The sequence below is a fragment of the Passer domesticus genome, chromosome 3 (assembly GCF_036417665.1).
Source record: "Passer domesticus isolate bPasDom1 chromosome 3, bPasDom1.hap1, whole genome shotgun sequence".
Classification (NCBI taxonomy): Eukaryota; Metazoa; Chordata; class Aves; order Passeriformes; family Passeridae; genus Passer; species Passer domesticus.
The window spans coordinates 112,383,881-112,399,682 of NC_087476.1; the positions used below are offsets into that span (position 1 = coordinate 112,383,881).

General features: G+C 43.7%; 1 protein-coding gene across 34 annotated transcripts in view; it reads right to left on the minus strand.

The window, feature by feature from the left end:
* The window catches only part of NRXN1 (neurexin 1), a 668,819-nt gene that overhangs the window by 254,383 nt on the left and 398,634 nt on the right, over positions 1-15,802 (minus strand). For 2 of the 34 annotated variants that reach the window (XM_064415213.1, XM_064415212.1), the window contains exon 1: positions 13,119-14,558. The exons of 30 other annotated variants lie outside the window; for them this stretch is intronic. In XM_064415213.1, coding sequence (XP_064271283.1) covers positions 13,119-13,359 — 241 coding nt within the window. In that variant the 5' untranslated portion in view covers positions 13,360-14,558. Of the gene's footprint in view, positions 1-13,118; positions 14,559-15,802 lie in introns of those variants that run through there. 2 more of the 34 variants (XM_064415215.1, XM_064415214.1) reach the window with 2 other exon arrangements.

Here is a 15,802-nt window from a genome sequence, read left to right on the forward strand (position 1 = left end):
GTAAAGTTTATTCATATTTAATTTAGTATTTTCAGAGTATGGAGGAATGATGTCAGAGAGAGTTTATTGTGCACAATATCACTGCATTAGTGAATCTGCACAGTCTGTGGGTATTGAAATTAGACCTAAAACAAGTTTACTGGACAAAACACAACAATTTGAATCAGCAACACTGAGTGCCAGTGATGACACTACCTAAAGACCCAAATTTGAAATGCAAAGGACCAGCAGGGAACTGGAGAGGTCTCTTCTCTCAAATCTGTTATAATCTTGGATTCCATTTCCTGGAAACTACTAGTAAGATATGAACTTACTGAGAAATTGTAATTGTTTTCTCCCATACCACAATTTAATACACTTTATCAGATAATTAAAATTGCAAAGCTGCAGGGTAAATGTTCTAAAGGATCTTTGGCTGACTGACTGACTGCAAAAGAAAACACAGAGGCCATGATTTAGATTAAGATAGAAAGGCTGAACATGGAAATACATCCTGACTTCTTTAAAAGGGTTATCTATAAATATTAGATATATGCCACTACATTTCAACTACTATATCTTCATTGTGCATATTTAATTTCTTGACAATTATGTAACATAACTCAGAACAATTGGGTTGATGTCTCTGCTGAAATCAAAAACAAGAAACCTTTTATATATTGCTAAGTACTATACAAGAACATTTAATGGGCACCAGTGAAGATGTAACTAGGATATATCTAAGGTAATGGAATAAGCTGTCTTCTAGCTCTGTTTATTAGAAAATACATCATTATTAAATCTTAATCCATTCTATAAGAAAATAAGCAAAGGAGGAATAACTGTAGCAAGACAAATAGCCTTATTAGAAGAATATCTAAGAATACCTCTATTTCAAAATTAGATTAGAGGTATGACAGACTGTGCCATGTAGCAAAAAAAAGGTCTGTGCCATTTATCAAGGAATCTAAAATTTGATAAAACCCATGTGTGTGCTGAAGGATCGTTTCATAAACACATTTAAGTGAATATGATACAATAAATTGAGCCTATGGACATGTGCTGAATAATTATTTATGATAGCAGTGAAATATGATGATGGCATTTATTATGTCAGGGTTTTCTGCATGACAGGTAACAGGGTTTTTTTCTTTTCTAATTATGATTCAGTGTTATATCTTTAGTTTTTCTACTGCATATATGCACTGAATCTATACTGAATGAAAAAATAGCATTGTAAAAATGCCTCAACAAAATTAAAAACTTTATACCATACTGCAAATCTAGAGCCTGAGAAAACATCTGTCTACATCAGAGAATACAAATTGACCTAATACCTCCAAGATCTACTAAAATATCTAATTAACATTACATTTCTATTAGATAAGAGTAATACTGCCTGATTTCTCATCTCTTCCTGCTGTGAATGAAGAAAGTTATAAAAGATGCCAAAGAAACAAAAGGACACTGATTCAAATTTTATGCCAAATAAACCTTGCACTGAGGGACTAGACAGACTTCATCCATGCAGAGATCTTGTAGTGGACAAGTTCCATCCAGAGCACTTTGATGCATGTTAGTGTGCATTCAGTAAAGTCTGGACTTAGGGACAATCTTCAGCCCCATCCTCTTGCAAATCTTATTTGCAGCCACTCCTCTCTACAGAGATCCCTTGTGCCAGTGTAACAAGAAAGAGGATTTCAGTACATGGGGAACAGCTTATTAATTTTATACAGCTCTTGAGCTATTTTGAAACTTACCCTGGAGAGTACTGTCAGCAGTAGAGTGATTATTTCCTCTGCTTTCTTGTCTTTTTCTATTCAATCCATCTGCTTAGCACAATGGGCTCATAACCTCTGACTGAAATTTCTAGATGCCACCATAATACAAATATTAAAAACTGTAACATCCACTAAGATAATAAATAAAAGACATGTTACATATTATTTTTTAAAAAATGATAAAAGAAAGCTACTGCTGACCTTCTCTCTGTGATTGCTGGTTCTTCATATCTGTGGGTATTGCACATGGTAAATCAGACAGTCTTACAGCAGTCTAGAAAGCCTTGCCCCGGTCATTGTCACAAAAAATGGCCTGTGAAATCATTCTGATAAACTGCTAATTATGCTAACAGTCCTACAGTAAATGAAAGCAACTAATCCTTTTCAACAAAACTGTCTTCATTGAATTAAATCCTCACCTCATTCACATTCACTCACGGAATGGAGAGAAAATACTTTCCCTACTGATGCCAACATTCAAAAATCCAGAGCAATTACATGGAGAGGGAACATTTAAATGGCAAACGGTATCTGTAAAACAAAATGACACGAGGTGAAGCCACCAGTTCAAATCTCGACTCAATGCATTATGATTGCCCTTCTCACTTAATAGACATCAGATACCATGAGCAACTGGAATTACAAAACAAGCAGAGAACAATATTTAAAGGTACTGCCCCTCTTATGGACACAGAAATGTAAGCAATGATGGGGAGTTTGGAAAGATTTGACTTACACCAAAAGACTTTCAAAGCTTATCTGTGAGGGCATGAGAGCTCAAAGTTTGGTGTGCTGGCACACACAAAGATCTATATTTTAGCCCTATCTACATCTAAAATAATTACAGTAGTTCTATAAAAATCAAACCAGATAACTGTGGAGTTACTCTGTGGGGAGGGGGTGAGGGAAACACAGAAATTTTCGGAGGAAGAAAATATGCCTGTTTATCTTAAACAAGGGTATGCTGTCTGCTCAACTCATTTTCCTTTTCTTCCTGCCCTCTCCCATGTCTTTACATACCCCTTTTCCTGTTTTGGGTTTTTTGGGTTTTTTCCCTACATGTCAGTTCTGTGAATTCTACAGTGTGACCTACACAGCAAAGAAAGGAAGAATGGTATTTGTTCAGTAATCATTTAAATGCTCCAGGATCTTAGCATTGACACAACAAAATGGAATGAAACAGCAACACAGAACTCAAGTCTTTAATTCCTTTTCCCATTCCAGGCTTCTGTGTGACTTATGGAAAGATACTTTTCACATTTAGGTAGGCACATGTGTGTATTCCTGGGAAAAACCACATGGCTGTTCATTAACAAGCACAAGCAAAGAAAGAGCAGAATAATCCCTAAACTGTGCTGTGCTGGTTTTGGTTTGACACGCAGCAGTGGGAAGAGCTTGCCTAAGGAATGGCTCCCAGAGGGATGCCTGAAGCCTGGCATATGCTGAGCCAGCATGGGATCTGCTCTGAGCTGTGCCAGTGGAGAACAGGGTGTTACACACCCTGGCCATGCCCCAGCTCCGGCTCTCACACCACGGGCAAGTGCACAAGGGACACAGAGGGAATTTTAAGGGGCCAATCTGGCCAGTGTGTGATCTCTTTGAGTCATTCAGGAGGAGATGAATGCAAAGCTGATTCAGTGTGTCTCAGCTCCTCTCTGTGAAACAGGAATAACTGTTCCAGAGAAACCTGTGCCAAGACAGGCAGCAGCACTGGAGAGACACCAGTGCATATGCAGGGTTAATGCATGTACTACTTTTCCACGTGACAGAAACAGACAGTTTTTAGCAACCTTGAACTCATTTACACTAAGTCTCATTTAGCCATAATGATTGCTTATTTTCTCCCTCTGATCTTCCTTTTTCTCCAAACTATACTTTGTCAATTAACTGACCTCTACAGAAGACAAAGTACCACCACACACTGTAAGCACATGTAAAATTATTCCTAGATTACATATATATTTTTAAGGGTTTTTTGCCTTTCAATTAATTACATTTGGAAAAATGAAATAAGGAAGAGAGTGATTATCGAATAGCCAGCTGAGCTCAAGTTAGTGACTAGAAACAAACAAAAAGTTTTTGCAAAATCCGTACCTATTTATTTACTCTCACCACTGTTGCTATGACCAGCTTAGGATAAGTCTTTTTCATATCTCCAGCAGCAACCTTGTACTGAAACACTGACGTTCATCCCTATCTCAAATGCCAGCAAAACCAATACAGGATACACCGATTTCAGTGAAACCACCTTTCCAAAATCTGTAAGTTCCCTGGCCTGGAAAAGTTATCCTACAAGAGCAAATAGGATCTCAGGAATCCTCAGATAAGTCATTTGTGATTTATATCAACATCAATAGCTGCCTCTGTTGATATGTAGAAGATACATCACATGTTTTTCCCAGTTTAATTATATACCTCTGCTGACCTCAGGCTCTTTGAAGCTAAGCTTCTGCACACTTATGTGGGAGCTGCACTTTCATTTAGATAATCATACAACTGCCAAAACCAATGCCAGCTACTACTGCAATTTAAATGTCTGGGTTAGGCATTTATGGGCCACTGTCCTTCCTAGCAGACCAATAACTCCTCTTATCTGCATGCTTAACTGCAGTTTTGTAATGTTTCTAACAGTAAGAAAGTCAAACATTTCAAAATGAGATGTTTGTTTTTGCTGTTGTTGCTGCAAAATAATGCTGCTACTATTCTTTCTTCACCAAGTTCTCCTTCTAAATGCCATACAGTGGATTTTACTACACTCATGTCAGACAACAGCTCAAGCTGTCAAATTGTGCTGAGTGGTGGAAAGAAGCTTCAGTAGCTAATGTGAGAAAATGTTACAAACATTAAAAAGCATCATTACAAAATTAGTTCTGGCTTCAATCTTATTGTATAATTGGGTTCCGATTAGAAGTCAGCACAGGCAAAATGATCATTTGGCCTATGTGCCCTCATACATGACACCTTCTAGCCAACAATTTCTAACACCACCATAGTGCAAGTTTCTTAGACCACAGGACTTGAAAAATAAAGTCTTCTAATAGATGAGGTATAATGGGAGCAGTCACACTCCCCCAAATTCAATAGAATTTCCAAGAAACAAAAAGTTGCTTGGAAAAACTTTCAAGCAATAAAACAACTCTAGTCTTTATCCTCACCTTCACTTGCCCATGTGAAGCTCCATTTAGCCTCACTTGAGATAACAGGTTATTTAGGAAGAGGACATTCACAGCACTTCTTCTTTTCTTTTTTTTTTCTTTTTTTTTTTTTTTTTTTTTTTTTGAGTAATCAACAGCAGTATTTGAGAGCTGCTCTGAATGCCAGGGTTGGGGTGCATGCCCCAGGCAGATTTAAAATCCACAGCAAGACAAACTGCAAACACAAACCAGCCTGAGAAGAGGATGAGTGGAAAGATGGGGCTTGGACGAGCGCCACAGAATGTTCTGACCAACTGGGACACCAGGATTTTAGGATGCATCCATTTAGACACAGCCAAAGGGGCTAATCTCACATCTGTTGTTTTGTCACAACTTCTAAACTCCTCTCTGTGGGCACTGACTATCCAAACCCAAAATAACGGCATGATTCAATTCATGCTCATATGTTTTCCATAAATATGGCAATTCATTATATTCACTGAAAGCTCCCTCATAATTCTTGTCATGTGAAATAAAGTGAGCACTTCCACTAACTACATCAAAAATTTCAAAAATACATGTGTTTGTGTTATTATTTGCAATATTTTGTTCACAATTTAGGCAGCATTGTTTCAGGGAGGGGGACCAGAACAGAAGCACGCTGTGTGCTTGAGACACATCCTGTCTGACAGAGGCAAAACAAATCAGGTCATGAAGTGGAAATTTTGGGCTTGACCTCAATAAAACCAAATCAGCCTTGGGTCAACGATTAGAAACAGTGCCTTTTGTAGCACTCAGTCCCTTCATCTCCACTGGTCAGTCAGGAATTTGTCCCCATCTCTCCAGCTACTTGCAGAGCTCTAGAGCTGCTGTCACTGAGAAACACAAGCAACTCCAGTAATTCAAAAATGCAAACATGGATTAAGACTATATCTGATTCTTCTTCAAGGTAGAGAAACTTTCTCATGTTTTTTTGAAATTTCTCCAAGTCTAGTCATTCTCTGTTCTTTATTTTACAAATGCAGATGAGCTGAATTAATTAAGTAAATTAGAGAAGCCCTAATTCAGTTGCAGATATGCAGGGATAAAAGAACACATTCAGAAAGCAGTCAACTTGCTTTAGAAGCTTGTTGGTATTTCTTTGCATGTACAGCTGCAGTAAAAGAGAGCTAAAGAAAAAGTGAACATTTCTAACATTTTGGAGTAGTTGTCCAAGGGCATCCCCTGCTAAGGTCCTTGAACGCCAGAAGGATCTGAGCAAATCTTCTGTTGTTGAGCCTCTGTTTCTCCATGTTTGAGCAGCAAGCTCTTCAGGATATACCTAGCTATGGATCCTAAAGGAAGACTTGTCCTTGTGCCACTTACAGTTCAAATACGTGGAACAAACAAACAAACAAAAAAAGACTATGTACATTCCTCACCCCTCCAGATAAACCCTGCCTTATCTCCAGCCTTGTCTGGACTTCTAGGATTCAGGATCCCAGATATCATGTACTTATTGTATATGCACGCTTTCTTTGTCAACCAAACTCAAGAAAAAAAAATATTTTTGATTCTTAGGCCACCTACAGTGCATGAACCAGTCATACCCTTAATCTGGGCTGTTTTGGTGGATTTGACCATTTCAGTGCTTTCAACAATCATGGGTCAGAGATGATGACTGCCTCCCAACCAACTCATCCCAGTCCTATGGAGTGACATCACTTTTTCTTCCCTCCTCTTTTCCCACTTCATTTCACCTTTTTCAGTCAATTAAAGGGGAAAGAAATAATTAATTCTATTCTTCTGACCAGTTACATTTGTGGTTAGTGACTTGTTATTGAGTAGTTTTTTTAACATTTTCAACTCTCAGAGAAACTCTATTTTTTCAATGCAGCACTATGGACTGTTTTCTCATTATCATGGAACAATCCATGATATGTAAGAGCATTCATGTGCCTGTGCACAAATGTGTATAAAGTCATGAGAAAGAGGCAGGGAAGACCCTTCCAGACATCCATGTAGCTATTCAGAAGGCAAATAATATCTAAATGATAGTAAGTACATGGCCTCTCTATGTTTGTTAATTTTAATTGTATAGAACACTGTTTTTATATAAAATAAACTTTCATCAAATTAGACTATTCCATTCACCTCATAATCACAGCTACATTCACAATTCAGCTTATTATCACAGCATGATCTATCAGATCTGCCTACACTATATTTACAAACTAGAAAGGAAGTTGTTAGCTTAGAAAAATGCATTACAGATACTGTGATAGACACGAGGACATCAAACTTAATCACAGAGAGATAAATTAACTGACTCTGGGAAAAGACAAGAAAGAGGTCACCAATGTCATCTTGATTGCTCAGAAAGGTTAAAGACTACTATAAACTTTGACCAAGGAAAAGCAAAAGATAAACTTCAGTGAACTAAACTAAGTAACACATTGAAATCACAATAATCAAGCTTGGTTTACCATGGTAATGACCATCTGGGTGAGAAAGGGGAGAAAATATTAGAATTGCAGAATTAGTTGTGCTTAAATCACACTGGGCATAGTAGTTTCATCTACAGAGTTCTCCCTTGGAGTAAAATGAAGAGACAGAAGGAAATTTCCCTTAAAGCCAAGTCAACTTTTCACTATCAGAAAAAAATCCATCTTTGGAAATTAGAAACAGCGGGAAGTACGCTGCATTGAATGCTAAATTAATTTCTTCTGAAAACTTATTTCAAAGAGTATTTGATTAAAAGACAATAGACATGCTTTAAATCTAAAAAACATGGTTACCACAGGCTGAGGCAAAAGTGGTGTTGCTGATAAGTGACAACAGCATTGTTATTTATTTAGCTCTTGTAAAGGCACCCCAGTCAATCAATAGCTATGCATGTACCAAGGCAGTGGGACTTGTATAAAGATGCTTATCAGAAATCCATGGGCAACATTCCACTTTTGATTACAGTGCTGCAGACTGTCCCCAATCCTTCTGAAGACTGTGTGCCTCCTTGACAAGCCATACTGACAGAAATAATAATATAGAAACCCCACTTGCTAATATGCATATCCAACTGCACAGCCAATTAACCACTATGCTGACTGAAATTGCTTTGTTATTCACTCCATTCCAACTGATGTTAATACTTTGGCAGCTGATGGGGATAATAACTGATGGAGCATATTGGAAATTTTGAAAGGGGATATAAAATTTATATAATTTAAAGACATTGAGAAAGCTACTATGCTTTACAGTCTTAAAACCTGAAAATGTCTAAATGTTTTGTGTAAGAAGTACTCAGAGCAGGAGAACCAATATGTATTGGAAAATCTGTGAATGAAAAGGAGGCATTTAAAAAGATTGTGATATACAAACAGGTTTGAAATAACATTAAAAAAGGCAATTATAAGATGAAAATGAGACTTTTTCACCTCTACCTCTAACATCACACTGAGTAACAATGCTTGAACATCTGGAAACATTTACATTTAATGTTTTAATTAAAATATAACTCTTTCCTGCAACATAAGTGCATTCTAACCAAAAATGTCATTTCATTTACCCTAATCCCTAAAACGATTTCATTTATTATCTTTACATAACAAAGTAACAATTCCAGTTTATTAAAAAAATAGTAAATAGCCATGAAGTTATTTTCATCTACACTTATAAATTGGGCGTTTCTTACAAAAATAAAATGTTTTCTATACACCATAGGGACATCTTTCAAAGATGTCTGGATCATATATTTCACAATGGTGCTATAAATTATTTCACAGCCATGCTGCAATTCTAGTCCTGCAGTTCTTATTTGGTGAAAATTCCTGTGGAGTTCAACAGGCATCTTCCCTGAGCAAGAGCTGCCTGACCTGGTACTCCAGTACCAGTGAGCTGGTGACTGCTGCAGAAGTCTCTCCAAATGGACATCATTTGGGTGACTCCAGTGCACATGAGTTCTGCCAACAATGGTGAAGCAGAGCCTGGAAGAGGCTGGCCTAGCTCAGGAGTGGGAGATCAGTGTGTGTGTCCCTGCTGCCACATCATGATCTGGATGGGAAACACTGGAGGAGTGGATGTGCTGTGGAAACACACCATCCTCAGCTGTCAGCTCCAAAACTTGCCAACTTTTATTCCTCAAAACTCTCATTTTACATAGACCCGTTCTTCCTGCACAGAAACTGGGCTGCTAAAGCTCAGCCTCCCAAATCCCTCTACTGTTCCACCACAAAGGTCCCTAGCACCAACCCAAACTGCGACTTTTTAAAAATCTGCTCCCAGAACCCCATTCTGTTTACTTGAGACTTTCTCTGCTCCTCCTAAACCACTGGCCCACACCTTGGTCCTAAGCCTCATCGAGTCAAAACTCCCCTGGCACCAGGTTAACTCAGGTCCTTAAGTGCACAACCCCTAATGCACACAGATCTCAGCTCTTTCTGTTCTGCCTGTGAGCATGTGGGCCCTATTCCCTCCCCATTTTTGCTTTTTCATTCCAAGCACATGCACATACCAACATGTAGCTTTCATTATTCACCTCCTGGCTCCTATTCCCACAAATTAAAAAAAAAAAAAAAAAAAACCCACCAAAAAAACCAGGATCAGTTTGTATTTAGCCTCAACAAGATCCTGAGAGCACAGAAAGCAGAAGCAATCAGAAGTGGACACTCTGTACTTGCCATTTGGTAACTGAATTGGGGAGCCATACAAGAGTAGACAGTAAAGAAGTGTTTGCAGGAAGACAGGAGTGAATGAGGATGATGACAACCATTCATATGGCAACACTTTTAACATATTCAACACACAATTTTCCCTTCACATCATGTCCCTGGATTCTTAAAGAAACAGCTTTTCTTCATTTAAAGTTACCGAGGAAATTGCAACCCCTTTCCTTTTTAATGGGTTTTGCCATGGACCATTCCTGCTTTTGTAATCTAGAGTATGAACTGTCCTAGCTACTCAAAAAAAAAACCAAAAAGCCAGACTTCATGGTAGATACAGCTATAAAAAAGCTATAGCCACCTTCTTAAATGGATCAAGAAGGACAAAAATCATCAAATAAACCACATGCTACAAGAGACCACTGGTGAGGGCTGAGAAGTTTATGATTTATATTTATGAACATTAGTGTTTCTTTTACATCTCAGGACATCTCTTTACATTGTTAATGCCGTGATTCACAGAATTATTTTCTTATTCATTCCTGTGGTTAAACTTTCAAATCTTTCACACATATTTCACCTGAGTTTAATGAGAGTCAGAAAGCAAAATTGAGAAATAATTTGGTCAGGCTAGAAAGATATTTAATTTTTGACTTTTAGTGTATTAAAAGACTGTGTGCTGTACTCGTTTTTGTCTAAGATGGTGAGCTAATTGCTTGGTTGGGATTCTGTTTATGTCTCTGTGAGGCACAATAATGTCCACTAAAACCACATGAGATCACACTACTAAGCAAAATCCCAGCAAAATTACCTGATGAGAATGTTAACAGCAAGACTGTGGTTTAGTTTTTTTAAAGAAATGGAAGAAATCCAACCATGCTGAGCTTTTGGCTTTGCTTATACTACTAGCTGAAACTGTGTTGGCTCAATGAAAACTGAAAAATAAAAAAAATTAAACCCAAGAGGGTGGGGGTGTCAGGGCTAGCCAGTGCCAGGGGTAAAGGAGGAGGGTGTGGATGTCTGAGGACTGTGGTGACGTTCTTGAGTGCCTGAACAAAGTGATAATTTCTCCTTCCTTTCACACTTCTAATTCACCATATTAGAGAGCAATGCTTCCATTTGGGATCGACTAATTGACCTGTCCTAAAAGCTCTTTTCTACTTTTAGCAGGTGTTCTGCTACAAAAAGCTGACAAAGTAACAAAAAAAGCTTCTATGAGCTCACCGTAAAAACAGCATTTTTTTAATGTACAATCTTATTAGACTAGAACAAAGTACCTGCAAAACTGAGTGGAGCTAAGGGTGAGGGATACAAGCCTGAGAAGCAAATTCTCACCTGGCTAAGTCAGCAGGGGCTAGGGACACTGGAGAAGAGCAGGTGAGGAACAAGCACACACACACACACAGACACTCCCTTCTCCCTCACCCAGTTCCCTCTGACGGATGCTTAGAGATGCAGTGTTGGGCAACACAGGAACTGTGTCCAATACTGCTCAGCCTGAGACAGAAATGCTTCTGTCAGCCTTACAGAAGCAAATGGGAACACCTCTCTGAAGAATTAATAATGAAAAGAACCAAATGTTTTAAAATACTGTCAGATAGCAAAATTTCTCACAAACATAGGAAAGCAAAGACATTTCATGTTATCAGGTAAACATTCTGAAATGCCACCTTATGACTGAGAACATCCCTCTTTTCATAAAATCAGCTACTTAACTTCTGGAGAGGCTCCTGGGCTTCCCTATGAAGTCCTTAAGTGGCAGCTCCACCTCTTCATATTTAATTTTCTTTAACAAGACTTATTTCTTCTGAGAAACCTGCCTTTTTACACATCACCCTTTGACTGGGTCCAAGGTAATGCTTTCAAAAACTAGCAAAAGGTGTGATTTTAAAATGCTTTCTAAGGAATCGTAGCTGGTACCTCCATAATCAGGTTTCTTTCCCCCTCATCCTTTTAGCCTTCCCTCAAATGAATAGCAAGCCCCTACATGATATCCCCATATGGACAGAAATGGAGAGAATAATAAGCATATACACACATATGTGCACACACATACATCTTCAGCTCTCCCCTGTAGCACATACATTACAGAACATGCAGCATTCTCAATCTTGCACTGCCTCAAGTGCACTACAGAGAAGAGTGGTGGCCTGAATTTCTCAATTGTTTTGCTTCTAATTAGACCACTCATATAAGTTTTTTAAAAAAAAAACAAAATGCTTAAGAAGAGGCATTTCTTTGCACTTTGTCTGTTTTCTAGCAGTTATGTATCAAAGGGTATTTAGCACACAGTGGGGATTTTCAGGTAAACAATGCTACCGTTTCCACCAATACCGGCATGGTTAATCACTGGAAAAAATCCAATAATTCCTAACTACCTCGTACCTGCAACTAGGTCATCTTGCACAGAGAAGCAAAGGTTAGGTACAAGATCTGGCTTTTACTTTGCAAAGCCTGTAAATGACATCGCATGGTCGTGCAAATGAAGCAAGGCAAGACGAGAAAATGAAGAAGAATGAAGCTGTATAATCTAATCAGAAACCAACAAGGGGGTTTCTTTATCTTCTCTTCCTCCCTCGGAAACAAAGGGAGGCTTTAAATCCTTAAAACACAGTATGGTGTTTCGCTTTCTTTGACAGCTCTTGGTGCTACTGAACATATGTAATGCACACTTATTCTGCATGTATTGATGTGCAGGTTCTCGCAAGTCTGCGTGCAAAAAGAAAGAGAACTGCACGGGGCTCTCCAAAAGGCACTGAAGCAGCTTCCTGTCACTTCAAAAACTAACTACCGGAGCACTGTCGTTCCTAAGCAAAATGTATTTGTACTTGGAAAGAATTTCATCTCCGTCCCTTTGCTGCCCGCTACAGTGGGCATCGCCTCCCTCCTTCAGTGTGTCAGCTCTTACCGCTCCCCCGATCCCCAGCATAATGAGCTGACCTTTGCTTTAGTTCATCGACTTTCGACCAAGGTAATGAACTGGAAGCAGCGCGATCATCACCAGCGGTTTAAGCAGCGCACCGGCTCCCTCCCCGCCCCTCGCCCCGCGCCGGGGTCCCCGGGGGGCGGCTGCCCTGAGCGTGTGTCCCCGCACCGGGGCAGAGAGGGGTCGGGGAGGGTCGGGGGAAACGAGGCGGGGCGCTCCCAGCCGGGGCCGCAGCTCCGGGCGCCTCCGGGCTGGGCTTTCCAGGCGGCTCCCGCTGCGGCGGGGCAGGGAGCGGCGGGGTGCGGGAAAGCCTCCGCTCCAGCGCCTGCCCCGCGCCCGCGGACCCCGCAGCGACCCCGCGGGGCGCTCGGCACCGACACGCCGCCGGCCCCGGGGGATGCCCGGCGGCCCCGGCAGCATCCCCCGCCCAGCCGGGACTGATGGAGCCCCCCGCCCCATCGGGAGCGGCGGGACGGGCCCGGACCCCGCCCGACGGGGCTCCGGGCGGGCCCGGCTCCGCAGCCCAGCCCTTCCTTCTCCGCCGTGCTCCTCATCCTCCCCCCGAGCGCCGCCGCAGCCCCGGCCCCGGGGTCCCGCAGCCTGACCTCTGCGGGGCGGCGCGCCCCCGACCGCGCAGGCACCGAGCGGCACCCGAACCCACCGTGTCCGCCTCGCAAGGAAGCCGGTGACCTGTAGATAGCGATAGGCACTGAATGATGTTTGCTGCTGCCGTGGAAATGGTGAATGTGGTGAGCGCCCAAACTGGAGGCGCCCCACGCCACCCCAAGGAGGCCGCTGAGAGTGAGCGGGACTATCCAGAGCAGGGCCAAGCGGCCGCCGGCGCTGCTGCTGCCGCTGCTGGCGGGTCCCGGCTCCGGGCTGCCCCTAAGGAGCCCCCCCATCCTCCGGTGCGCGGCGAGCCGGCCCGCGGCGTCCTCGGGAGGAGCAGCAGCCACAGCAACGGAGGCAAACTTTGGGCAGAGGCGCTCGCACACTCGCACACGGCGCTGGCTGCAGCTCACGGCACCAGGCGAGCCATCTCTTCCCTTTGGGAAAGCATATGAGGATCCTTTTCTCCAGGTCTTCTTCTACCCAAAACAATCCGAGACATAGTCAGAGAATCCAGGCAGTTCAGAGCCTTCGCAAAGAGGTGGAAGTGGGGAAAAGCCCCGTGCCCAAACAATCGTTAGTTTCAGCTTTCCCGGGGCTGGTGCTCATTAACAATACTCCACAGTTGCAAGGGCTACGAGAATGCCAAGCATTCCCCTATCCTCAGTAATCCACAGTGTAGCCAATCATGCCACATTTCTGCTAAGAAAGAGAAAAGGGAATGCCACTCCATCAGCCAGCGCTGGGAAAGCAGAGAAAAATCAAACTGCTGCTCTTCCCTCCATTCATCTCCAAACTGGTGAGCCCTCACCGAGCGAGCTCTCTCCCGGCGCGCACACACACTCACACTCGCGAACACACACTCACACACTCGCACACGCCGCCAGACAATAATCAGGCTGCTCCGGCAATCTCAGTGGTCTGGCTATTGACAGTAATACCCGAGGATGTTTTCAGGGAGAATAGTGCACCCTTATGAAAGAAGCTGGGGAAAAAAAAATAAAAATAAAAATAAGCATGCTTGCGAGGAGCAGGGCTATGCAAATCTGCAGTCTCCGAACAGCAAATCGCTGAAGCTTGGATGCAATGCAGAGGACGAGCCTATGTTAAAGAGGGAGGCTGAGTTCAGCTCCCACACAGTCGCGCTGCCTCTCCTCAGCCTTTCGGGAGCCGCGCACTTCCAGAACGCGGCTCGGGCGGTGTGGAGGGGACACACACACACACACACACGCACACACACACTGTCACACGCCTCTCCTCCCCACCCGCGCCGCGGAGTCAGCAGCACGGCAGGAGCACTTCCCCTCTTCCGACAGTTCAGAGGTACCAGTGTCTCGAAAACCCACTTTCATCTTAAAAAGAACGATTTCGGGGTCTTTTAATTGGCCTAAACTTCGTCCATCAGATGTTTCCCTCCGTCTATTCGGGCACCGGCTGTGATTATCCGGTAATTACACACACGGCGCCGGGAACAAAGAGTTACCGGGATTTTCTCCGGCACTACTCAACTACCGCACCTCGGCCGCCCACCGCAGCCACGGCCGCAAGCTGGGTTAAAAAAAAATCCTTTCTGGGCTGAGCCCCCCTCGTTCCCCCGCAGCTGCAGGGCGGCGCCGGCAGCTCCATCATCGCCACCCGGGTGCGGGGCCCCGCCGCGGCGCTCGCCCCACGCCCACCCCCAGAACAGGGCGGAGGGCTACCCTACACCACCACCCTCGCACAGACACACAGACAGAGCCGAGGGTGCCGAGGGAGCCGATGTCTCGTTGAAAAGCCGAGGGTCGCTATTCTAAGGGCTACCCTATCACCCCGCGGCGGGTCCTGCGCCCCCCGGAGCCGGGCGCGGAGGCGCAGCCCCTGCAGTACCGCACCTGGGCGCAGCAGGGTGTGCGAGCCGCACACTCCCGGCCCTCCTCTCCTCCCTCCCTCCCTCCCCCGCTCCCAGCCTGCCGTAGATCTTGTGCCATGCCTTCAGCAGCATGAGATCATGGGTGCGGGTAGCGGATGCGTGAAAGCGAGAGGGCGAGCGGTGGGCGTGAGAATGGGGTGGGGTTGGGGTTTTTTTTTTTATACATTTCGCGTTAATTTAAACGAAAACCGCTGCAATTCGCCGAGGCGCTAATTCCCGCGGGTGAGAAGGGAAGTCACAACCTTTGCTCAGCCGTGTAGGCTGAGGAAGGAGAAAGGCTTTTCGCCCCGCTCAGCCCAGGGCGGATCGCTGCCCCCGGCCACAGAAACGCCCTTCGCCGCGGGGTCGTGCCGGGGGCCGCACGCAGAGAGGAAAGGAGCCCCGAAGCCCCGGAGCAGCGCCGAGCAAGAGGCTGCTCTTGCCCTGCCCGCCCGGACGCATCGCAGCCTCGCCACGCACCCAAAGTTTTGCCAAGACGCCGAGGGAAATTATAACCAAGCCTTCAGGCAGTGAGGAAAGCAGCACTGCCCGAGCCCTTTCTGCGCTCCGTGGAAGGGCAGGCACGCATCCCGAAGGAAGCTCGCGCCCGCCCTGGCCCTAGGGAACGGCCCTGCAAGGCAGGGGCCACTCTGTCCACTCTGTGACACCCCGGCTCGCCAGAGGGAAAGGCAGCTTGGGAGGAAGTCAAGTTTTCCAACCTGTCTCCAAAAGCCTCCGTGTGAAAGAAGAAACCCCAATTTTCCAAACTATCAGCTTTCAACTGTCATGCACTGTCACCTCCTAAAAAAATAAAAGACAATAATTTCTCTAAGTTTCAGAGTTAGGGA